At 31.0% G+C, this 25,156-nt stretch overlaps 4 protein-coding genes across 11 annotated transcripts; 2 read left to right on the top strand and 2 right to left on the bottom strand.

The window, feature by feature from the left end:
* Positions 1–2,044: 2,044 nt before the first annotated feature.
* On the bottom strand, positions 2,045–4,275 carry LOC122525716 (myeloid differentiation primary response protein MyD88). 3 transcript variants are annotated; one of them, XM_043648641.1, is made up of 7 exons: positions 4,233–4,275; positions 3,807–4,139; positions 3,501–3,697; positions 3,330–3,425; positions 3,133–3,257; positions 2,880–3,048; positions 2,045–2,785 (listed from the first exon to the last, which is right to left on the bottom strand). In XM_043648641.1, exons 2-7 carry the CDS (start codon positions 3,914–3,916, stop codon positions 2,229–2,231), a joined length of 1,254 nt encoding a protein of 417 aa, XP_043504576.1. In that variant the 5' UTR covers positions 3,917–4,139; positions 4,233–4,275; the 3' UTR covers positions 2,045–2,228. The 3 variants fall into 3 exon arrangements, with proteins under 3 accessions (XP_043504576.1, XP_043504575.1, XP_043504577.1); XM_043648640.1 differs by having other exon boundaries at positions 4,088–4,139; positions 4,233–4,260; XM_043648642.1 differs by lacking the exon at positions 4,233–4,275 and having other exon boundaries at positions 3,807–4,175.
* A 329-nt stretch (positions 4,276–4,604) lies between these two features.
* Positions 4,605–20,243, top strand: LOC122525715 (CAP-Gly domain-containing linker protein 1). 5 transcript variants are annotated; one of them, XM_043648634.1, is made up of 21 exons: positions 4,605–4,764; positions 5,318–5,455; positions 8,981–9,049; positions 9,373–9,525; positions 9,605–9,796; positions 10,430–10,631; positions 11,041–11,257; positions 13,215–13,355; positions 13,492–13,656; positions 14,292–14,312; positions 15,507–15,681; positions 15,761–16,432; positions 16,506–16,624; positions 16,744–17,056; positions 17,136–17,287; positions 17,366–19,008; positions 19,105–19,195; positions 19,297–19,327; positions 19,415–19,586; positions 19,656–19,834; positions 20,003–20,243. In XM_043648634.1, exons 2-21 carry the CDS (start codon positions 5,344–5,346, stop codon positions 20,047–20,049), a joined length of 4,866 nt encoding a protein of 1,621 aa, XP_043504569.1. In that variant the 5' UTR covers positions 4,605–4,764; positions 5,318–5,343; the 3' UTR covers positions 20,050–20,243. The 5 variants fall into 5 exon arrangements, with proteins under 5 accessions (XP_043504569.1, XP_043504571.1, XP_043504570.1 ...); XM_043648636.1 differs by lacking the exon at positions 8,981–9,049; XM_043648635.1 differs by lacking the exon at positions 14,292–14,312.
* An 854-nt stretch (positions 20,244–21,097) lies between these two features.
* On the bottom strand, positions 21,098–22,102 carry LOC122525718 (DNA-directed RNA polymerase II subunit RPB11). The gene is made up of 4 exons (XM_043648645.1): positions 21,910–22,102; positions 21,752–21,841; positions 21,480–21,654; positions 21,098–21,403 (listed from the first exon to the last, which is right to left on the bottom strand). Exons 1-4 carry the CDS (start codon positions 21,960–21,962, stop codon positions 21,368–21,370), a joined length of 354 nt encoding a protein of 117 aa, XP_043504580.1. The 5' UTR covers positions 21,963–22,102; the 3' UTR covers positions 21,098–21,367.
* A 287-nt stretch (positions 22,103–22,389) lies between these two features.
* On the top strand, positions 22,390–24,828 carry LOC122525717 (mitogen-activated protein kinase 1). 2 transcript variants are annotated; one of them, XM_043648643.1, is made up of 8 exons: positions 22,390–22,564; positions 23,179–23,305; positions 23,415–23,525; positions 23,608–23,859; positions 23,944–24,111; positions 24,191–24,379; positions 24,465–24,600; positions 24,691–24,828. In XM_043648643.1, the coding sequence occupies exons 1-7, from the start codon at positions 22,440–22,442 to the stop codon at positions 24,591–24,593; spliced, it is 1,101 nt and encodes a 366-aa protein (XP_043504578.1). In that variant the 5' UTR covers positions 22,390–22,439; the 3' UTR covers positions 24,594–24,600; positions 24,691–24,828. The 2 variants fall into 2 exon arrangements, with proteins under 2 accessions (XP_043504578.1, XP_043504579.1); XM_043648644.1 differs by having other exon boundaries at positions 24,664–24,828.
* The last annotated feature ends 328 nt before the right edge of the window (positions 24,829–25,156 follow it).

Below are 25,156 nucleotides of genomic sequence, written 5' to 3'. Positions count from 1 at the left end.
GAGGAAGTCCAGTACCGCGAAGACCTCCGCGACATCCACCTTCTCCATCTACGCGATCTCGATCATTAGAACTCTTAGATCAAGATGAGAAGAAATCAATCTTGCCAGTTGCTAAACCTGAACCAGTGCCAAGGCCAAGATCTAAAAGTTTGGATGGGCTTTTGGACGAGGATGACGTAGTTTCACACTTAAAGACTGAAGAATTGGATGAGGGGAAAGGGAAGAAAAACGATGAAGTTGACAACGAAAATCTAGGTAGCTCTAATGACACCAATCAAACACCAAGTCTAGTATCAACTACAGATGAAAATTTGGACATATCTCGCAAAACTCAACAACAATCCGAACAGTCTAGCAGTTCTGAACAGGCAAAGGATAATACAAATTTACCATTACCTGTTCCACGTTTAAAAACCAAAATGTCTAGCTCTCTGTTGGAAATTTCTAAAGTGTCCAAGGAAGAGAAGAATCAGAGAGTTTCGTCCTCGGAAAAAAGGAGCGACAAAGAAGACGATTCAACGATGTTGTTGCCTAAACAATTAAATAGATGCACGAGTGCAGATGGCGAGATCGAATCGTCGAATTTAAGGGACGATCGCGAGGTGGCAAATTCTCAAAACAGGCAGCAAACCATTGAGCTTTGTGATAATAGTGTAGAACCAATACAGGAAAGACTTATGACGATAGTAAAAGATAAATCAACGTTGCTAAAAGCAAAGAGCTGTGGCGCGGGATTAGATTCGAACGAAAGTGCTTCGTCCAACGATTACAAAGCTGAAATAAAGGAACAAGGCTCGTTGCTATCTTTGCCGGCAGGAGCTGAGCCAAAGAGAAAAAGAAATTTTATGGACAAATGCGTTAATAAGGTGCGGTCTTTTATTAAGAGGTAATAAATACCGCGACCCTCGATAATAGTTCGCAGTGATATCAAGACTTTTATTAAATAATTTTACAATATTTCTTTTTCTTCTTCTTCGTTTCTTTTTTTTCTTCTTTTTTTTTCGTTGATACCACACCGAGATGTTAAATATTTTTTATTCATATTTCCATCAGAACGGTACTAGTTGTTAAAAAACGAAATTTATGTGTATAGAGAGTATATTTAAAGATAAAAAGAAAAAGTGAAAAAAAAAATGATATATATGTACGAAATTTCTTGTACGTCTGTGTTTTACTGATGGAAATATGAATACGCGTTGAAAAGATGAAACAAAACTTCGTGTATAATGACAGACAGCATGAAAGTATAATGTTGTGCCTAAGAATAATGTGTCTTTGTAGAAATCAAAGCGAGACCAGAAAAACTGTTGAGATTTTTTATCTTCTTTTTTTCGAAGAGATACAAATACAAATAATGGTCTACTTGTTTCAGGTGCCTTCTTTTATATTTCATTAATGAATTGTATTATAAAAAAACACTTAAAACTTGTAATTAGATAATATTTTAATTTGTAATACTATTTTCTATAGAACAGTTATATCTTTTTTTTTTTTATTATCAACCGTACTCGTGTAACGAGCAATATTATAATAAAATATAAAGGTTGTTTTAAATGCAGCTAACTTTGAAAATAAAGGTGACAACTTTAACGGTAGTTTGCGAGATTTTTTTATTGTTTTGACGTCATTTTTTTTCTTTTTCTTTGTTTTTTATACATATATTTACATTTTTATCTTACAGTCAATCTAATTTAAAATATATACATATATATTATTCGTAAAGTTTCGGTATACGTTGCAACGATGGATTTATGCATTTATAATGCATCATATATAATTTACCAAAGTTTTGTTCGAATAAATTTTATTGAAGTGTTTCGTTTAATTATATAATATCATATTAATTAAATATATATGTTAGATTTAATAGTTTTTAATTTTATTATATATTAAAATTTACATTTTAATAATTAATATTAATTCACTATGAATATATAAAACTATATAAATCTGCTACATAAATATATATATATATATATATATATAGAGAGAGAGAGAGATTTATATAGGAATATAAGATATCTCAAATATTGAAATATAAAAATTATAGAAAAATATTTTTTATTTACACCGTAACCCATCGTCGAAGGGAGCATAAGATACTTGATCCAGTATCCAAGTTAAGTGAATCATTCTGTATATGTTATATACATAGTCACAAATTCACGTATTTACATATATACACTATAAACGAAGTTTTACACAATTATCGAGATATATTAGATCTCTCATGATTTTAGTAGAATTTTTTTGAATATGTTCAAATGTTTCGATTTCTTTCTACTGGCCTTTTTTTCTTTAGATTTCTTTCTGCTTACTTCTGTCGTATCTATCGTAATATTTAATGCATCTAAATTATTAACAGATGGCAAATATGGAATAGTTTCCTGGTTTTCTTTCTTACTATCCTCCATATAACCATAACTTAATTTTTCCGCAACTTGAATGGAATTATTTAATTTATTCAGAGCTGGAATATAAGATGTAGTTTCCTTATTTTCGCTCTTAGTTTTCTTCGTATCTTCATCGTTTAATTTATTTGGAGCCTTGACGGAATCATTTAAATTATTGGAAGATGACAAACATGTAGTTACGTGATTTTCATTTTTAGTTTTTTCCATATTTCCATTTTGTAATTTATTTGAAACTTGAATAGAATCTCTTAATCTTCCCCAAAAATCATATAAACCGACTTTGGTATAATCAAGAACAAACATGTAGCTTAGCTGAGGCGGTAATACACACTTTTTGTATATGCAGGGTATAATTTTTCTCTGACGCTTATCTGCAAAGAAACGATTTATAAAAATTCGAATATATATTAACACACATATATTAGCACTTGTTTATATAAATATATTTAAACTTTTGATACCTACCAATGCTTACGGCTTGAGCATAGTTCATAAAAAATTGGTTCGCGGAGCTCTTAAAAAAATTAGGAGAGATTATTATGATCATTCTATTGCAACGTTCCGATATGAGAGTCATCACAGCCTCGTGCTCAAAACTAATCCCTCCGATTAGATCTCGATCTTTTATACAAAGCTATAAAAAATATTTCACACAAAGATTATGATATCATTTGATATTGTAATACAATTTTTATTTCTACTAATTAATTATCCTCACTTTTATATCGAGATTTTCAAGCTTTTCAATCATTTCATAGGCAAAGTCGACATCTTCATCTGCATACAAAACAAGTGCATCGTATCTCTGATTTTCCAAACCTTGTCTAATTCTATGTAGATCATCTGTAAAATATAAAATAATTGATAAGATAACAGATATTATGAAAATAGATTGTATGTCATTTTGATACCAACCTACTGTAATTATTTTAGAATCAACGGTTTCTTCTATCGCTTCAGCTGTCGTCTGAGAATTTTGTATACTCTTTAAATATTTGTCGGTGTCCTCTTCTGTAATATTGATTTTATGTAACGGTATACGTACAATGTAACATGAAATAAGAACACAGGACAAAAGTTACCAACCGATGAATTCTTGAATATCATCAATAATATCCCACCTGTCAAGCATAGATAACATACATTGCAAATTTGCTATGTTGTTATCATTTTTCTTTTGCGCTATAGTATTTAGAATAAATGCAGTTGGATCAGAATGCGATGACACAAGAGGAAGGAGTTCACCTTCTATATTTGCCAAGTGAGCGAGGCCTCTCCAATCTCTGTAATAAAAAAATGATCTAATTAATGACATTGACATACCATTCGCATTATAAATGTTTCTTTCCTTTTTACAAAACAAAAATAGAGTGAAAATAAAATAAAAATTACCTTGGTAAACCATTATCACTTGGAATAAATTTTGTTGGATTTAACAGATTAGAAATAGCATTTTTAGTTCTTAGAGACAATGCGGTGAGTGGTACACTTGACAAATCCATTGTTTAGCGATTAAGTCGGAGTTTACTTTTAATTAAAACACTTGAACGAATCTAATAATATATCTTGTTTGTAAATTTAAATTATTTTTCTTGGAAAATGTATATAAGACAGCCACCACTTCAGGTAATAATTATTTCGTAAGAATAATAGATAAACGGAAGTAGACATACGTGTCAACATTGAGTTTTTCCTTAAGCCGAACACACATTACTTTAGCTGTATCTAAAATAAAAATTTTGTATTAATACAATTTTAGTAATTATCATTGTTTTATATTTATTTAAACAATGTATTAATTTGTGATATATTACTTACAGATACGAGACATTTTCATTGGGCAGTGGGAGATGTTGAAACGGAGGAGCCAATCAGCGAGTGGTATCAAAAACCAATTAGAAGCATGATAAGAATAAGAATGAAGACGCATCCTATACGCAGTACACTACGTTTTATTTTTCTACATTAATTTCTCTCGTTGAATATATTTTAATTAAGGTGAATATTTGCAGTAATTCATATAATAGAAAATTCTAACTTTTAACAATATTTATAAAAATTCTACGTTAATTCGTTTGTTTATAACCAAACTTACATTTTCAAAAGGGGTGGAAATAAGGATTCGTAAATTAATTCAAAAGTTGACCATATGAGCGCTGTAATCGAGTTCCCACTTGTTTACGATAGTGGTTGTCATCTAAGTTCACTTTTTCGTTGATCGCGAATTGAGTATCAAAGAGAATCTCGTCGCGCCGTTTCATCGAGATAACGGCAGTGTGATTAATGTGATTGTTCTAAATGGAAAGTGCCAACAAATAATATATGATTATACTCTGCAGTGTTAATTAAGGTGAGGATACATTTTTATCAACAACCCTAAAAAAATACTCAACATAATTGAGGTTAACCACCATGCGAAGAACATTTCTTCTTTTTTTTCAATATTCTTATTTGTCTGTTTCAGAGAAATTGATCTAAATTTCTAATATTTCTTATCGAAAGGTCATGAAATTCGCACGTATAATATTTCATTAGACACTGATAATTATATGTTTATACATAATAATCAATTATATTTGACAAAACGGTTATTATTATATTCGTAAAATAAAAAGTAAAATAGTAACATTTCGCAATTTAATTTATCGTTTAAAGTTACTCAGCTTTCTGAATTTAGATAGAACATTCTATATATTATGCGCTCATAAACGTTGAATTGTATTTGTGCGTCATCTTTCGGTAAAAAAAAATAATATCAATGTTGGTTTGCATTTGTTGATAAACGAAAAATTATGGCGGCAAAATTTAAATCCTCCTTTAAAATGTTACAAACATACATTCATCCGCAAAACGTTTCCCTCGTATAAAATCGAACTAATTAGTTGATTGTGTGTTTATTTCAGTGCGCGAATAAGTGAAATATCCAAAAATGACGGAAGCAAAGCCATCGGGCATAAGACCACCTTCGAAAATTGGTAGACCATGTTGTACACTACCACCGAGACCAGCTATTCCTCCGTCATCGCCAAAAGCATCAGGCAGTAAGTAATAATTAAAAAAAAAAAACAGAGGAAAAAATGATTATTCTTTTGCATGTTTGTGTGTATTGCAGTTTATTTCCTTCATATGTCACTCGATATTATTAGGCTTTCTTCTTTTTTCTTTCTTTCTTTCTTTCTATGTCACCATATTTTATCAAAAATGTTTTTCTTTTATTTTAGATACATAAATATTTAATATAGGTATATGTTGTATATTTATACACACACCTGTGAAGAAAATGAGTAGTTAGCACAATAGAATTATGCTTTAAGAAAAAGGGTTGCCAAGCTGTCTGTATATGCATACAAAAAGACCATACATTGTATATACAATGTAATACGAAACTGCAGTTACTTTATAATGAAAATATAGAAAAATAGCATGGAGACATATAGGATTAGTCGTTTCGATGAATTACTATACTCGTATCCATATAATATCGCTTTTGTCAGTCTCCATTTACAAGGTAACGAGAACAGATCACCAATCTACTACGTCAGCTTACGTACGAGAATACGATACACGCTTGCGAGACCCTGAAACGAACCTGAACGAATGCTCTTACGAGTTCGAACACGCGAGCTTCTTGTAAGTCGTTCTTCCACCTCTCAACGCGACGCATCTCACCTGAATAGGCCTGCTTAATATATTGTTCCTGATCGATCTATTTAAAACTGCAAGTACGATTTTCATTCTGGTGAAAATCTTGTTAAGCGAGAATAATTTTGAGTTTCTTTCCTTTTCTCTTTCTTTTCTTTCTTTTTTTTTAGAAATTTATTTTACATACTGTAATTAAATTAAAAAAAAAATATTGTCATACTCGAATGATTCCGAAACTTAACACGATTTTCAACCGGTTGTTCAAACGAGTTCCTAATCATCGAAAGTGAGTGTGTATTCGTTATTTTTCTTGGCTACGATCTTAAAGTGATATTTTACGGTAGTATTTCGTCTAACGTTTGAAATAATATCGTTCTATTTATTTTCGTAACATGTAGGGTATACCTTAAAGATGGACTCGAATTAAAATAATATTTGAATAATACTTTCACGTGTTACGGGAATTTCTTAATATTTTCATAGAGGATCATAGACATTAGAAATAATCTAATTAAAAGAAAAAGACTTCTAAGATCTCATAGATCAAAGCCTTAACGCATACGATTTAAAAATGAATTAAAACGCAATCAGATCTCAATCAAATTTCCAGAAGAATATATAAATATAAAAATTCTTGATTTTTTATTTACAATTGTTGAATGAGTTTGAAAAAAAAGTAGGATGAGATAAGAAGATTCGCGAGACTTTAACGATTGTATGCAAGAGACGTGTTAAAAGAATCGCAGCGAAGGGAGTTGCATCGAGGGCACGTATCTCGCCTTATTCGATCATGTCCAGTGGTTTCCTTAGCTGAGAATCATGTCCAAGTAGGTAGCCTAAGGGGCGAAGAAGCGAATAAGAAGAATGAAGAACAAACTAACGAATACACGCTTACTTTTTCTCGATCATGACGCATGATACATGCATACATATATGCATTTGCTTATGCAATCCGTCTTGTTCATTATACGTGTTCACATTGTAGTTTCGATTTCGAAGCATTCGTTTCATCTTTCTTGTTATTTTTTTCATTACTCTTTCACTTTTTATTTATCTTCGTCTCTTTCTCGTCATCGCGAAATGGCATCTCTCCCATCGCGTTTGGTTCATATTTCGCAACGCGATAGGGAAACTCAAGGCAATGATAAAATTCATTTTCCATTTTATCCTTTCAAACCGGATCGATTTTACTTTATACTTTTTTTATTTACTTTATTTCAACGCAGCGCCGTTTCCATTCGATACTTCGGATGAGATTAAAAATGAATCGTTGCATTTTAATAAATGAAATAAATTAATTTTATCTCAAATTCGATTTAATCGATCAGTAATGATAGGAAATGATAAAAGTTTTCCTTCGATTTCTGGACATTTCCTCGAAAGATTAAAATCGTTCGCGGTAGTAGTCGTGATGTAATCAACATTCTACTCCATGGTGTTCCGTAACTATGACACCATCGTCTAAATATGGAAAGATTAACGGTTTATGACCGTGTCCCTTGGTCGTTGGTCATTTTAGTCTTCGTTAATATTTATCCAAGTGTGAATTTATTATAGAGCCGGTTTTATAATACTTTTCTTGGCATTTTAAAACATCGTTCGATACAATAATCGAAAGAAGTTCCTCTTTCATTTGACATCATCATCATCATGTTTATTTTTTTTGTTGAAATGAAAAAATTCGATTAGAATAATCGAATAATTTTCATCTAAAGCGTTATCAAGCGAACGTCATCGTTCATTCTTAGAAGTCTCGATCACGAAATAAAGAAAATCGTTGTTATGCCAAGATGTCGAGAATCTCACGTACATCACCGTGTTTATCCGTTCGTAATCGTGAAATAATCTCGTTGAACATAGGCGCCGTCCTACGCAAGTGCGTTTATGCGATTACTATGACTACGACGATTTATAGTAGATCTGATCTTAGTATATTATTTCTACTCCCACGAGTACTCATAAATAATTCATTCGATATCGAATAGAGATAGACCCGGACATACCAGCGATTCCTTTTCTGGATTTTTTTTCTTATACAAAAGTTGGAAATTAAAAGTAACGTCTCTTCTTTTATCAGAAATTAGAATTTCAAAATCTTTCATTCTATACAATATTTTTAATCGGTAATTATAGACACAATAAATAATTTATTATACAAAATTAGTAGCGCGTATCGTTATCGTGTAGCATGTATTCTTAATTATTAATTTTTAATTATCTATCGGACGATATAAATCGGTTGTCATTATTACATAAATTATTAACAATATATCATTATAACGTTTAGTATGGTTCGACAGGAAATGTAAACAGTAAGACATCATATTGTATTCCATTCGCATATTAATATTGCAAGGCGGTGTTAAATGGTCATACGTCCCGGTCTGTTAAACGTACGTTCGAAATTAATCGATTATCGAATCGATCATAGACATATACTACGCGCATACTTTCTATAGCAATGGAATAGAAAAGATCGTTATCGTCCAAGAGATATATATCGTCCTTTTGCGTAACGAGACTCGTATAAGGATTCTCTCGGTTCGTTCAATTTCCGTTTGTAGATTCGTTGCTTTGACAATTAAAGATCAGCGAACGGATGCAAGTAGCGGAGCAGAGAAAAGATTAGATCGATTAGGAGGAAATTACTCGCCGATTGGCTAATTAACTTTCAAATGTATACATTGTTATGGTTCTAGATTTAAGAATGTGCATTTGATATTTCATTTAGTTTTTTTTCTCCATTGAAATTTTATGAACACACAAATCATACACATTTAAGGGTTGAAAAAAAAAAAAAGAAAAAAGAAATCAATCGAATTAAGGTTGGAATAAAATTCTATGGCTTCGTGTTACACGTCCGGGCGCATGTAGTTTGTCGTTTTTAGTATGTTTTGCATTATTTTGCATGGCAACTACCACAGACAGCATGGATCACCTCTGGGAAACGCATGGCCGTAAATTAAGTGAGGCTGGATTGCGCAGAGGATCAGGTAGGTTGGCTTTGTAGATTTCTTTTCTCTGTGTCCTTTTTTTTATATCGAAATTATTTTATTCTTAAAAGTGTGGGGATCATCAATGTTGACTGTTCAATAAATTCACAATTCTCTAAAAATTCTGCTATTTAAGTGGTCAGTATTTATAATAAAAATGACCAAGTAAATAGAAATATATATTTTAAATTGCACTTTTTTTGTCGCACGACAAATGCGTATACTTGAATGATTATCAAAGACGCGTGCGTGATTTGAAGTAATTGGTTAGAAAATGAGGAAAATGAGGAAAATGATATATAGAATGAAATCTTGTATAATAGATACTAGTGTCGTATTGACGGAGGACACGGACAGCTTCATAATAGGAGATCGAGTATGGGTTGGTGGCACGAAGCCCGGTTCAATAGCTTACATCGGCGAAACACAATTTGCTCCGGGAGATTGGGCTGGTGTGGTACTCGACGAGCCCATTGGTAAGAACAAAAGAACAAACAGAAGATGATAATGACGATAACGATGATGAGACAAAATCTATTTAATTGGATACTTTAGGAAAGAACGATGGGTCTGTTGCCGGCTGTCGATATTTTCAATGCGAACCTAAACGTGGCATTTTCTCACGCTTAACGAGATTGACCAGACAACCTTTGCCAGAAGCTTCATCGTCACCGATTCTAAGAACTCCTACGACTCCGCCAGACAGTACACGGGGATGTTTGATCAAGTCCGTTTCACCCTCTTTGAGTAAGGATCGATGCCACAAATATTCGTCGCACGCCTAAGATTTTTTTCTTTTATCGCTGTCCTTCATCTTTCGATGATCCTTTTTGCATGACCAACCAATATTATATATCACGAAAGCCATGACATTTTCCGCTCAATAAGCATTTTTTTTATTTCAAAGTGCTACTTTTTTGTTTTATATTTTGTTTAAATGAAAATCATGATATTAAGTAGATGATCTGTATCAGCACATTAACGTAGAATACATGCAGTTAGTTTAGATATTACGATGTAACTGCTGCCTTGCCATTTAGCAATTTGCAGTTGTCTGCAAATTTAGCTGCCTTGCTACGTGCTATATTTAAATTTGCGACATTATTATTTATATTTTTTCTTTTTATATTGTAGTTAATTTTTATATCAACTCGAACATATTTAACATTTATTTTCCCCTTTTACGTTTTAACGAGTATCAAATAAATATATTAAGAGTGAATGTATTATTTCAAATACACGTATGAGAGCAGATCACGTGACATTAGCTTAAAATATTACGCATTATGTATAGATGTCCATTTTTTTAAACAAACAAAGACAAAAATTGTATTTAATTCGTGTAAATATATAAATATCACCTAACGCAAATATACGCAGACGCATCGACGACCAGCCTTTCGTCGACGGTGTCGCAAAGGGATCTGAAAATAGGTGAAAGGGTCATAGTATCCTCCAGTCAGGGCAGCAAAACAGGAGTACTTCGTTATATGGGAATAACAGAGTTTGCGTCTGGAGAATGGTGTGGAATCGAATTGGATGAACCTCTTGGGAAAAACGATGGTTCTGTCAATGATAAAAGGTCGGCTAAATATTCGATTACTTTTTCGATATCATTCGTCTACTTTATTTCTTCATCTTTTCTTTTTTTTTCTTTTTTTATTATCTTAGAAATTCCTTCAAGCCTTCATCGATTAGTAAATTCATTTATCCCCTCTTGTTACGCATTGGCATGCGTATAGCACGACCCCCATATGGGTCGCTAGTTAAGAAAGGGTTAAAGCAAAATCGATAAGGGTTTCAGAATTTGAGAAGGCATCTTAGATCGAACGAACTTTTCTTTATCGTTTTAAATGTGCATAGTATTGTTACCATAGTTTATTTAATAGTTTTTGTTTTTTTAAGAAGAAATAAATAAGTAGAATGAAAATAAAGATAGGGTAGGATACGATGAGGATGACGATGACCATGTGTAATATATTTGAACGTAGGTACTTCGAATGTCGACCGAAATACGGCCTATTTGCACCAATGCATAAGGTCAGTAAGTCACCCTTGAACAAAAGAACATCCTGCGTGGTTCACAGGCCGTCCGGTGCTGCACTTAACTCGACTTTGAAGAGGACAAATTCTCGAGAGTCACTAGTCTCGATTTCCAGCGTTAACAGCAGTATTGCTGGCTCGAGAATTGCTACAGGCGCTACGAGGGTAAGATTCAAGATGCCAGAGTGACAAATTTGTCGCTATAAAGAGCAACACTAAAAAACAATAAAACAATAAAATTAGACGACAACGAGGACAACAACGATAAGATTACAAAAAGAGAGAAAAGTATGACGAAGCTTTTGCACGAAGTCCTTTGCCACGGCAACGCACACAGATGCTATATTGCGTCTTTTCTTTTATCATTCTAGCCTATTCCCTCTCCTTATTTTAGTTCGCTAAGAATTTTGGAGTACCTTTTATATATATAAATCCGTCCTTTTTCCTCTTATTGTTACTTTCAATTGCTATTAGTCACGTTAATCCTGTTTCTTCTTCTTGAAATAGAGGATTAATATCGTTTGTTTCGGTTTTTGTTGAATGACATAGTCTCGAGTACTCGTATCTACAAAATTGATGTTCTAAATTACCTAATAGATATATGTGACTATTTTAGACGCAAATTAACAAGTATAATAATCGTTGAATAATAATCGGGACACATTTGTCATCGACAAAATTCGAATCTCTGTTTTAGTGATACGCTAATGATAGATTTAGTTGTTAACTTATTATTTATGTTTCTCCCCATATTTTGTTTCAACAAAAGAAGAGTGTTTATGTATTGTTGTCCGAAGTGCATGATTGAATTTTTGTTGCATACAATATTCCAGCGGCCTGGTATGCGCACGTCGACACCCATTCAAAGTTCATTGCAGGTGAGAACACGATTAGTAGCATATTAATGACATGTAATGAGAATGAATTAGTTTTAAGCAAATGCAAAAAAAACAATCTAATAATAACCGAGCATATTATGATGGTATTAGGTAGAATTTGTAGTAGAATACAATTAATAAAGAGCGCCTTGTGATAATCTTACATATGAAACTAGCATAATCTCGATAGTTGATCTAAAACGATTAGATACTTTTAGCGATTAGTAGCTGCCTTTTTAATGTACATAATGAAACATAATACACGTTTATTGTATTTATTATTTATTTATCTTGTAGATAGTTGAACAACAAATCTAATTCTGTGGGTATGTAAATAGTTTTATCTCACTCGTAGTCAAAATTAGTTTATTGTTCTAAACATCAAAGAACAAAGTCTCTTAGATTAAAAAAAAAAAGAAACAAATTAGAAAATTCTTTTTTAGAAAGAAAAAATAATTGTATTACACGTATACCTTTCAATAAAATCCTTTCGGCTTTTCTTTCTATCCTTTTTCTCGTCCTCGATAGAATTACATTTTTCAATTGAGGTGAGTATATTCTGCGTTTTTTGTTAATAGCAAATGCAATTATTACATATCGGGAATTTAAACACGTATGCGTTTGATTTAGACACTTCGTTAGACATACGTGATGATAGAAGAATATTAATACGATGCTTATGCACACACATATACATACATACATACATATATATATATGCACGGGTATTGTTTTAGCTGTATTAGTTTGAAACCGGTTATTTAGTAGTACAAGGATTTGCCAATAACAAAGGATGGCTATGAGTTTAAATGCGATTAGATAAAGTTAGACGAGCTCTCTCTCTTTTTTTCTCGAGAAGAGAGAGAGAGAGAGAGACAGAACGAATGTTACGTTGTTACGTAAACTTATGCGTATGAAACATAAACATTGGCTTACATATTAATGAGATTAGAATTAAAACAATTATTATTAATGACTCATGTTTCTAAATCTATGTTAATGACTCAAAACAAGCATAGCATTTTTATTAGATTTATGTATAGATATATTTATAAATGTATTAATGAAATGTACGTGTAAAAAATGTGCGTATACGAATATATGCAATTTCATTTAAATTCTGCGTATTGCAATTAACAATATTTATATTAAAATGCTAGCGAGCTTTTGTATAAATAGGATTATTTAAAATTTGAATTAATTACGAGTAGGTGTTAATCTAGAATAAAATATATCCATTTTAGGAAATGTTAAAGGAGAAACAACAGGAAATTGAATTTCTTCGAAGAGAACGAGATTTGGAAAGGGATCGTGTCACGAAAGCTGCTAATCAGGCTGATCAAGCGGAACAATCTGTGATCTTAATTAAACAAGAATATGATAAGGTAGAAAGATCATAGATAATTATTCATTATTTATCTATACAAATTGTAATCAAGTTTAATTTACACCTTGCCACCTTGTATATTATGTTACATATTTACAATTGGTAAAAAAAGGAAATGATATTTAAAATTGTAGTATCGCGAGGAGATGGAAAAGACCGTTCTCAATGTGGAAATGGCTCTTAACAAAATTTTAGAAGAGAAGAACGCTTTGGCAATACAGTTAGAAGAGGAGAGAAGAAAATGCGAGGACCTGCTCTTCCGTTTTGAGGAAGAATCCGTCAATAAAGATGATATACAAGTAAGTTTGGAGAAAAATAATATTCGTGAAATTAATTAGAACGAAGAGAAAAAAAGAAATGATTTCTTTTACATGATTATCTTATATTTTACGAATAGTGATAATATAATATACATATGTATTTGAAATGAAACAAAGAAAAAGGAGACTCGTTGCTCCTAAATAATTTTCCGGTGAGTTTAATAATAAATAATATATAGGTGGGATTGGAGAAAATTCATAAGTAAAAGTGTGGATAAATATAAAGGCAAGTGGATGTGGGAGGATATATTTTATTTTGGATATTTTCTAAACACACGCATATACGATGATAATTTAATTTCTTCTAATCATATTATCATATTTAGAAAAATCAAATACATTTAAGTATGAATGGTTATGGGATATTGGTAAAAGCTTGGTGTATAGAATTTGACAGCTTCGTTGGGATTGTAAAATCGGTGTTGGGTTTGCGAATGGAGAGACAAAAAAAAACAAAGATTAGGACTTTTAAAAAATGTATTAAAAATTTTCTTTAAAACAACAACAAAAATTGTCCATTTAAATAGAACTTTTGTTGTGCTTCTTCGTAGGAAACGAAAAAACGATCAATGCATCATTGGCTTTAACACAGAAAACTTATGGTTTATTTTCAGAAAGAGAGAAGTGATCAAAGTGTGAGTATGCATCGGCAGCCATTTGAATCAGAAGAGGGGTTCATGCTGTGTCTCTGCACCGCTTGTATTATTATCACTCTTGTCGTGTCCCATAGCATTCGAAATCATATCTAACGAGAACTCTTTATCCTCCTTTTTCTCTTTCTTTCTTAATTTATTTACTTATTCTCTTTTTTTCCCTATCTATTTACATTTCCGTCCTTTTTTGTCTCAGTTTCTCTCATGGTTTAATTCGCGAAATCAAAGTAACGCTTAGATCGTTATAATTCACGTTTAATTGTATAATTTCCATTAACGGCTGCTCTCTAAAAAACGAAAGAGTTTCGTTGAAACAATTATTGCGTTTAATTAACTTATTTAAAAAAGAAAAAGAAAAAAACAAAAAAAAAAAGAAGAAAAAACAAAAGGCGCAAAAAAATGTATTCAAAAAATAATTAACATTTCGTCGAATCTCTTTGATTTGTAGTAAAGGTATTAACTATTATTTTTGATAATAATCTATAAACAATACTTTGCTTTGCAACGCCTATTAAATGTTAATTTAATTGAATTTATGCTATACGTTTAATGCTTTGCGCAAATAATATGAAATATTGTTAACAATTATTATATCAGATTGTGTCGAGGATCGAAGATATCGAAGATACCGCAAAGTAATATGTGTGTATAACCGTTTATTTTTATTATATTATTTATTCATTTTTCTCTCGTTGTATCACCACCGTGCAGTATTATTATTCACTTATTTATTTATTTATTAATTTATTTATTTGGTTCTATGGGTTATTGCGTTCATTTACATTCCCTCGCAAATACGCACATTTACACGCAAATACAAATACACTCACACACATATGTATTATTGTTAATTACAAAGAATCATTGTTAAATAACATATTTTTCATTGATTATAAAATGTCGTTCAATTAATTACATTATTCTTTCTTATTTCTTTTTATTGCTTTGTACATACATACATCTTCGTTCATTTATATGTTTGTTTGATTTATTTTCCATTAAAAATTGATTATCAAAATTTCTAAAAGTCTCATAGAAAAATTCGTATATACCGATGGAACAACATAGCTTTTCGTATATTTTTGAGTGTGCTTCTCGATATTATAATCTACGGTTTTTATTACACGTCGATTAGATTCTCCGTGATGTAAAAAGAAAATATGTATTTCCCATTAGGTAATAAATACAGTAAATGAAAACAGAATCAAGGAACTTGAGAAACTACTTTCGGAGGAAAGGGAACGGGTTATACAGCTTGAACGTGACAGCACGAAATTATTCGAAGCTGAGGAAGAACTTGCTCGTTTACGTAGTTGTCAAACAAGTAATCAAGACAAAACAGAATTCGAAGGTATGAATATATTAATTTAAAAAAAAAAAAAAGAAAGATATCACATGTCCCATATAACACGAAAATCTTTTCCACGTAGATCTACGTAATCGGAACGAAAATTTGAAGGAAACGAAAGATGCGTTGGAAAAACAAGTCAACGAAAAAACTGTTCTGGTAGAAGAATATCTCGAATCAATGAAAAATCTTGAAATAAAATTGAAGGAAAAGGAAGAGGAAGGTAATTTGAAGAAACAAGTTGAAAACGATCTTCAAAATAATTTGAAAGAAACCAAAGAAAACCTTCGAGAGAAATTAATGTATATCGAAAACCTGAGGCAAGTGTTTGAGACCAATACGAATGCATTGAAGAAAGAATTAACGGAGATGAAGAAAAGGATCGAGGATGTTAACGAGAAACACGCGACCGAGAAACAATCGTTGATTGTGGAATATGAGAAAATTGTTGAAGATAAGAACAAACAGATAGAAATGAAATCGCAACAATTGACCAGCGAGTCTCAAAAATATTTGGAAAGTCAGAGCAACGTGTTGGAAAATTTGAAGGCTGAGAATATGAAACATATTAATGAACTCTCCGAATCATTTGGTAAACAATTAAATGTAAAGGATTCCAAACTCAAAGAGATATCTTCGCAATTGAACGAGAAAATTTCTGAAGCTCAAAAACTCTCGAACGAGTTATCGAATCAACAAGATTTGTATAATAGAAAGGACAAAGAATTGAACGATATTTTGCACAAACTTGAAGGTATAATATAAAGGGTTTCATAAGTAAATACGAATTTTCTTTAAGAAATCAAATTGATCCGTTCGTTTTACAGAATTGAATGTACAATTGAAAGCAGCCGAAAGTAAAAATGTTTCGCTCGCGGATCAACTTCGAATTCAGGAACACGCGGCCGAAGATACGAACAGGATAATGAAAGAGAAAGAAAAATTGGTAAATGCTATTTGATTTTTAATGAATTTTGTTTCCTTTCGTTTTTCTTTGATTTTTAATCGATCGAAAGAATATTTTATTATTTATTTTAGTTGCCTTATTATTTTGTTCTTATTTAGGAAGAAGACTTGTCTATGTTAAGAGCTACGGCAACAGATTCCTCTGCACACTTAGAAAAATTAAACGAAGAATTAAAATTAAAAGACAAAGAACTTGCGGAACTTCGAGCTTCTATGACAACGCAAATCGAAGAATTAAAGAAAGAATTTCAAGGAGAAATAGATGTGAAATCTAAATACATCGAAGAGATTAATTTAGACGCGTCGCAGAAAACGATGATACTCAATAAGAAAGAAAAGGAGATTTCCGAATTGAAATCTTTAGTCGAGAGCAAAGACGAAGAGATAAAACACCTCGTAGAAAAGAATTCAGGTGACAGTAAATGGAAGAGCTTTTACAATTACACGATAATCCTACATATGATAATATTAACTGTTGTTTGGTTTTTTAGAATTACAATATGCACTTACGTTATCCGAGCAAACTAAAACGAATTTGGAAAGCGAACTACGTGTATTCGAATCGAATATAGAGAATTTAAATCAACAATTAGCAAGGGCCGAAGAAAAATTCGTTAATGTATCTTCCCAAAAAGATAAATTGGTTAGTATTAACTATATTAAGTGCTGTATTATCAGAGAAAAAACAAAAATATAATCAAATGTTGTCCATTGAATTTAGGAATTAGATATAGCTAACTTGATAAGTAGCTCTGCCAATTCCTCCGAGCAATTAACGAAATACAACGACGAGTTGCGGGAAAAAGAAAGAGATATTGATAAATTGCAGGATAAGCTGTATCAAATGGAAAAAGATTTAACAAGTACGCAAGGGAAACTAGAAAATACGGAAAAGGAATTGAATAAAAATGTTTCTCTGTTGCAAGAATCGCGTTTAGAAACGGAGAATGTTAAATCTCAATTAATCAAAGAGAAAGAACTTTGCCTTGAACTTTCGGAAAAGATTAAAAAACACGAATCCAAAGAAAATGATCTTCTCAATGAAATAGAAATTGCTAAAAGTACGGAATTAAGTTTGAAAGAAAAATGTAACTTGATCTCCGATCTTAACGATAAATTGAAGAAAATTGAGGAAGACAAAGTTATTCTTCGTAAAGAGTATGAAATTGCAGAGGAGTCGTTTAAAAAAGAATCTTTGGATCTTCAAAAGCAATTGGACGACGCGAAGACGCAGCTAATCGCGTCGAAGGAAGAAATACAAGCTTTGCAAAAAGCAAAAGTAAAATTGGAAGCTAATCAAAGTGCGAGTCGTTGGTCGATCGAAGAATTAACTGACAAATTAAACTCGGAAACGAAAGCTCGTACTAAACTTGATTCTATTATCGCGGAAAAGGATTCGAAAATCAAATCTTTGGATGACGCGCTTTCTGATTTGCGACGAGAAAAAGAAATGATTAATTTAAATAGAGAAATGATTAATCAAGAAACCGTTAATACGTTAAGTAGTATGGAAAATACTATCGCAGATTTAAATGAAAAATTAGTTGTCGCTACTGGAAATATAGAAACTAAGAGTAACGAATTGGCTATCGCACAAGCGGAAGCTGAGCAACGTAAAACGCAAATTTCGGAGCTAACTGTAGAATCAGATTCGCTGAAAAATTCTCTGATACAAATTAACGATAAATTACATAGCTTAGAAGATAAATTAAAGGAAAAAGATAATGAACTTCGTAAAACTGAAGAAGATAAAACTCGCTTAGAAAATAATTTAAAACAAGTAGAAATAGAATTAAAGAATGTGCAATCTGACATAGTAACTAAGAACAATATACTCGCTGAATTAAATGACAAAATAAAAGATGTACAAGACACTAAGGAAGACTTTATAATTAAATTACAAAATAAGTTGGAAAGTGATATTAAGGCTAAAGAATCTGCATTAGAAATAAGTGAGAAACAAAGGAACGAGTTGGTACAAGTTAAAGAGTCGCTCGAACAACTACTTGCTACTAAAAGTGCTGATTTGAATGCCAACGAAATAACTATGAATAATTTGAAGGAACAATTAAAAGTTTTACAAGACAAGCAAGAACATACGGTAGCTAAAGAAGACTCGAAGAAAGAAGAAGTCAAAGCTATGATGAATGAAATTGAAGAAATGCGTAAAGAAAACACAAACTTATTAATTACGAAAGATACTCTCGAAAAATTGATTATGGAACAAGGTAGTCAAATTGATATATTAACAAATACTATTAAAAGTAAAGAGAAAGAAGCGGAGAAAAATACGCAAAATCTCATTGAAAAATTAAATATTGTTACGACCGAAGCAGCTCAATTGAAAGAAGTACACAGTCGTCTGTATGTACTAAACAAATTATATTTTTCGTTCCCGTTTTTTGTTTTTGAATTCTTTTTTTAAATTATAATTTTTTCATTTCTATCTTCTTTTTCCAGGGAAAAGGAAAATAAACAGATTGCTTCAAAATTATCTGAGGCTACGAATCAATTGAAATTATCACGCGAAAGCATAAAAAATAATTTCGATGTAGGTTTCTACTTTTTCTTTTTCTTTTGAAAATTAATTAATCTCTGTTATTGTAATATTTGTATTTTATGAAATAATAATATAGAAATGATACATTTTAGGCAGCTGGTGGTGACGTGAATCAACAAATGGGTATATTACTCTATTACTTATAATAATTAATTATAATACTATTTTCATGTAATTATATTAACATTATAATCTTATTTAATTTAACAGATAAAGATATCGAGGCGATAAGATTGAAAGAAGAAAACGAAATAGTTAAAGGTCAAATTGATTTCCTAAACTCTGTAATAGTGGATATGCAGAGAAAAAATGAAACTCTGTTGTGTAAAATAGAAGTTTTAGAAATGGGTGTACCCGCAAATGAAGCAGACGATTATAATCGGTTTGTATACTTTCATTGATTTAGACTAATAAATGCAAATGCAATTACATAAAAAAGAAATTATTATAGGACCACCCTAGATAAACGAAATAAAGCACCTCGTATGTTCTGTGATATTTGCGATCAATTTGATTTACACGAAACAGAGGATTGTCCGCGTCAAGCTCAAGATTTTACTGAACCGGAGAAAATCATTAAATCTCCGAAGAAATCATCTTTGGAGAGACCTTATTGTGAAAATTGCGAAAGTAAGAATATTATTTTACTTTTTACTATTTTTTCTTTTGTTTGTTTAAATTTGCCTTCAAATCAAACAATGCATGTCTAGTGTATTAAAAAAGAAATCCTGACACAAATGTTATCCTAGAAAAAAATATGATAAGTGCTAATAATTTCACATGTTAATTGTTTTACAGCCTTCGGACACGATACACGTGATTGCGATGATACAGAAACATATTAACGTCATATTGTTATCTGTAGTCCTATTTACAATGCTTGCCAGAAATCCTAATTATATAAAGAAATTTGTTAAAGTTTGCAGAGTATATTTTTGTATCAGAAAAGTACAATCAGGTCCTAATATGTGAGCATGTCTTCCTTCGCATAGGATTAATATTTCTGCATTAGTTGAGGCATTTTATATAGAAAGAAAAAGAAAAGAAAAAAAGCAAGAAAATGCATCTTCCTATCCATGCTGTCACCAAGCACAATGTATTTAGATTTGCGAAAATGAACAGCTATTTTTATTTTCTATTTACATTGATTCAATTGTTAATTATCGGGGCATGATAAAATCTTATTTATAGACATGTTAACAGTGGTGGTCCTGAACGGAAAAAAATAGACAGGGTTGTCTACTAGCAGATCTATTAAATAATTCATATTAGTTGAATACGAAAGAAACACAATTGTAATTATGTACATAAGTATTTATATTATCAATCGATGCATCTCCTATTTAATATTTATTACGCACAAAATGTGCGCAATACTCTTAATAAGTAGTTCCTCTCTTTCTATATAGGTATTTATATTTGGCACACACAGTTATTTCGTTTCTAATAATACACTGTATAATTTCAAGTATACAGCGTATATATTTGCTATGAAATATATTTTATCTTCATAGATTATTTATATGATATGTTAGTCCTAGGATCAAAGTTGATATTGGTTGTATAAGTTAACGCGTTAATAATTTCTTGGTTATACAAATTAATTTATAATATTAGGAAAAGATATTCTTTTACCCGTTCACATAATTTGCTTGTTGCTTTTTTGTACCTGACAGATATGAAGGTATTCCACTGTTGATTATCCAGTCTTTTTCTTGTTGATAATTCTAACAATTTAACTGTTATTTAAGTCTCGTAAAAATTTAATACTCCAGTATAAAAGAGAGAAAAAAGAAACAATTATTATCTTGGACTATTGTCATTCTATATATATATATATCAATTTATAAACTTGCCATAAGAAATTTGTGTAAAAATAAATCGAAGGAAGTACTTTGTACAAAAAATATTATGAAATAAAATTGATACAGAAATGCAGTAAATATTCAAGAATACAATTTTTTCAAATTATGTATAATAGTGTATATTTTATTAGAGATAAATATCATAGAAAACTTGTAATTTATTATCCATTTTGGGCAATTAGGCTGAGCAGTCAATTGAATAGTTAAAAGTTAGTTTAACCCAAATTGAACAATTACTGATGCATATTCATATGTATATTTATATTAATTTGTAAATACCTATAATGTTTCCAATTCGTTAATCTAATCCTTCCTTTTTTTCTTTTATCGCCTCCTGAAATGAAAAATAAAAAACTGTTATGTGTAGTGTTTTTTTATTAGAATGCAATTATATGTTTCAAAATAACTACTTTAAAACGTTCTTCAAATAATGACAATTCAGCTATGAGATCAGTTATTGCGTGCATAAAAGCTTCGTGTGGTGTATAATCTGACGTTGTTTGTATCCTAATTACAAACTTATGTTCCAATGGATGAGGTACTTTGTAACCAGCGAACAAAACTTGAGGATCTTTTAATAGTTGGCTAAAATAAATACAAAAATTATGTTATATTTTATCAAATCAAAACAAGAGTGCATAAGATGCAATTAGGAAATAATATTATAAAAGAGATAACATACTTTCTAATCATATTTCCAAGAGTATGATCTTCTTTGTTCACTGTGAAAATTGCTGCATTTGGTACCTTAGTGTCCTGCTCCTTTATTATCCTTTTAATTAAAAATATCAAAAGATAGAATTTTTGGAGGTTAGGTTTAGATAAGTATTTTTTTCTTACTTTTTCTCTCCCTCGTAGAGTAAGAATGATTCAAAGGTTGGTGGCGCATTCATGTTGATATTAAATTCTTAAAAGAATTATATTCTTTTGTTGTATATTAATATATTTTGTTCACTTCTTTATTAACAAAACAAGACAATAACACTGACACCTACAACACTTCACTTGAAATGAGTACTACGTGTATCGTTGAATGTTCCGTACTACACGACGAATATCGATTGACATGCAATAACAAATATGAGTATATATTTATCATAAATGCACATAATTTAATATTAAATAAAATCAAGGATTACATAGGAAATTGTATTAAAACATTAAATTGTAATGGTAATAATATTTTATAATCTTATGAAAATACATCGTAAAATTTTCGAACACACGAATCGAGTCGTAAAATCGCGGCCGTCTATATTCGGGTAAGTTCGTGAGAGCTCGGAATATGTAATAGTATAATATATATGAGTTTGTAGAGTCGCTCGGGGCTCTTCTCCAAACGTCGGCAGAACCTTAAAGTAGTTGTCAAAATGGCGGGTGAAGGTTCTACGGCCGTGAATCCAAATTGCGAAATTGTTCGCGGTCACATGTTTGAAGTTGGTCCGCGTTACACAAATTTATCGTATATGGGCGAGGGTGCATATGGAATGGTCGTGTAAGTGTCATCCTTCGTAATTTGCTGTCATTTGTGTTGAGTTTCATCGATACGTCCACTCTGCGTGACAGACTACGAGATAAACAATTTCAAATCAGATTGTTGGATAAATTACGTATTGTATTAATCATTTGTTTGCATTCGTATTATCGTACGAGATTTAAAAGCATAGGAATATTTATTTTTCATCATAATTACGTGCTTTTTGTCGGTGCTTATTGTTACTTTTTGGCGCGACTTTTAAATTCACGTCACACCCCTTTATTCTTACTACTAATATTACTCGAGGTTACGCGACACAAGGCGATAAAAAAGATTATCGTTTTTGTTTGAATTGTTTATCGGATCACTAATCATTTTTATTATCCTACACACACATACACACATACATACACACATATATATATATATATAGTAAGATTACAATGTGCTATTTGTGGAGATTGGAAAACACCGTGTAATCTATTTGAGATCCCAAGTTGTTAAAGAACTATAGAAGATAGATTAATAGAACCATTCTCATTGCTTTATTATTTCATTTTAATACATTTTTTATTTTTAACTTATTGAATTACCATTCTTTTTATTACAAAAATATAATATTCTCTTTGCAGATCCGCTTACGATAATGTAACAAAAACAAAAGTAGCTATTAAGAAAATTTCTCCCTTCGAACATCAAACTTACAGCCAAAGAACATTAAGAGAAATTAAAATTTTGACAAGGTTTAAACATGAGAATGTAAGTTCGAAGAGACAACATTTCATATTTATTCTGTTTCCTGCGATAAAGAAAAATCATTCATTTAGAATTCCGACAATAACTTAACGCTCTCTTCGTTTGACTTCAGATAATAGATATAAGAAATATATTAAGAGCACCTACCATAGAGCAAATGAAAGATGTGTATATTGTTCAGTGTCTGATGGAAACTGATTTGTATAAGCTTCTTAAAACGCAAGTGAGTGTTTATTATAATATATAACATATATTAATAACATATAAATAATGTAAGATTGATAAATATGCGTTGTTACTTTCAGGCTATTAGCAATGATCACGTATGTTATTTTCTCTATCAAATACTTCGAGGGTTAAAGTACATTCATTCTGCAAACGTCTTGCATAGAGATCTCAAACCAAGCAACTTACTTTTGAATACCACCTGTGACCTTAAAATTTGTGACTTTGGTTTGGCCAGAGTGGCAGATCCGGAACACAATCATGCTGGCTTCCTTACAGAGTATGTCGCTACCAGATGGTATAGAGCACCAGAGATAATGCTTAATTCAAAGGTAAATAAATACAATAAATTAAAAGAATAAATATTATCTTTGATATTTATATTTTTCTATATTAAATTTTCTTTTTATTTACAGGGATATACAAAATCTATAGACATTTGGTCGGTAGGTTGTATCCTTGCTGAAATGTTATCCAGAAGAGCGATATTTCCCGGTAAACATTACTTGGATCAGCTTAATCATATCCTTGGTGTAATTGGATCTCCATCTAAAGATGATTTAGATTGTGTCATAAATGAGAAAGTAATGGAAAATATATTCTCCTTCTTGTTGCATTTCTTATGCATTCTTTTTTATTCAATAGTAAATTTTATAATTACAGGCACGCAATTATCTTGAATCATTACCTTTCAAGCCAAAGGTACCATGGACAAGTTTGTTCCCAAAGGCTGATCCAAGAGCTTTAGATTTGTTGGATAAAATGCTTACATTCAATCCTGATAAACGGATCGCAGTGGACGAAGCATTAGCACATCCGTATTTGGAACAGTACTATGATCCATCCGATGAGGTGAATATTTTATTTTCATTCGCATTGATTAATTTCACAATTAGAATATTATAACGAAATTAATGAGATTATGTATTTTCATTAGCCTGTCGCAGAGGAGCCATTTAGATTTGACATGGAGTTGGATGATCTTCCAAAAGAGACTTTAAAGGAGTATATATTCGAAGAAACTTTACTATTTCAACAAAATCACCAACAGCTAAACGCGATTTAGTTTACTGGTAATTATAAGAAGAAAAAATTTCTATTTTATCATTTAAAAATATTTATTAACAAAACTACAGATTTGAAGCTCGTACCAACGATTTCAGCTGCAACTGCAAGTTCATAGGATGACCAAAAAAAGAAGAATAGGAAAGTGTGAGATAAGTGAAAGAAGTAATAGAAAGATACTTCCTATAGCTGACCAGCTGTTGTCCTATTAACTAGGAGAAACATGAACGAGGAAATTTTGTTAAAGGTTAGTCCTGCAGTTAACAATCAATCATTCGGGTAACGAGAGTTTATGCCCAATAAAAAAAAACACACTTGTACATTCACACATCTCTACCGGAAAAAAAGAAAAGGAAAAGAAAAAAAATATTACAGTGTTTTTTTGTTACATGGAACGTATATATATATATATACACGTATATACGTACATATATATATATATATATAATACGTATAATAATTTTCATTTGTACAATAAGTTTTATTTATCCCTAATTATATATACATATACACACATTATGCTAATTAACGATTTATTGTTAATCATCGTCATTACACTGTCTG

This window comes from Polistes fuscatus, unplaced genomic scaffold (genome assembly GCF_010416935.1).
Source record: "Polistes fuscatus isolate 324 unplaced genomic scaffold, CU_Pfus_HIC Scaffold9, whole genome shotgun sequence".
NCBI lineage: Eukaryota > Metazoa > Arthropoda > Insecta > Hymenoptera > Vespidae > Polistes > Polistes fuscatus.
Note: the sequence above shows the minus strand (reverse complement) of the source record. Positions and strands in the feature narration are given on the sequence as shown.

Bases quoted from the DNA above. Each gene is read 5' to 3' on its own strand.
- LOC122525716 (XM_043648641.1), bottom strand. From the start codon at position 3,916: ATGGATTTGTCAAGTGTACCACTCACCGCATTGTCTCTAAGAACTAAA. The intron at 3,049-3,132 runs GTGAGGATAATT...TATTTTTTATAG, and splicing joins TTGAAAATCTCGATATAAAA to CTTTGTATAAAAGATCGAGA. The intron at 2,786-2,879 runs GTAGGTATCAAA...GTTTCTTTGCAG, and splicing joins TGCTCAAGCCGTAAGCATTG to ATAAGCGTCAGAGAAAAATT.
- LOC122525715 (XM_043648634.1), top strand. From the start codon at position 5,344: ATGACGGAAGCAAAGCCATCGGGCATAAGACCACCTTCGAAAATTGGT. The intron at 9,797-10,429 runs GTAAGGATCGAT...AAATATACGCAG, and splicing joins GTCCGTTTCACCCTCTTTGA to ACGCATCGACGACCAGCCTT. The intron at 19,587-19,655 runs GTTTGTATACTT...AAATTATTATAG, and splicing joins GAAGCAGACGATTATAATCG to GACCACCCTAGATAAACGAA.
- LOC122525717 (XM_043648643.1), top strand. From the start codon at position 22,440: ATGGCGGGTGAAGGTTCTACGGCCGTGAATCCAAATTGCGAAATTGTT. The intron at 23,526-23,607 runs GTGAGTGTTTAT...TGTTACTTTCAG, and splicing joins ATAAGCTTCTTAAAACGCAA to GCTATTAGCAATGATCACGT. The intron at 24,112-24,190 runs GTAATGGAAAAT...TTATAATTACAG, and splicing joins ATTGTGTCATAAATGAGAAA to GCACGCAATTATCTTGAATC.
- LOC122525718 (XM_043648645.1), bottom strand. From the start codon at position 21,962: ATGAATGCGCCACCAACCTTTGAATCATTCTTACTCTACGAGGGAGAG. The intron at 21,842-21,909 runs GTAAGAAAAAAA...TTTAATTAAAAG, and splicing joins CTCTACGAGGGAGAGAAAAA to GATAATAAAGGAGCAGGACA. The intron at 21,655-21,751 runs GTATGTTATCTC...TATTTATTTTAG, and splicing joins CTTGGAAATATGATTAGAAA to CCAACTATTAAAAGATCCTC.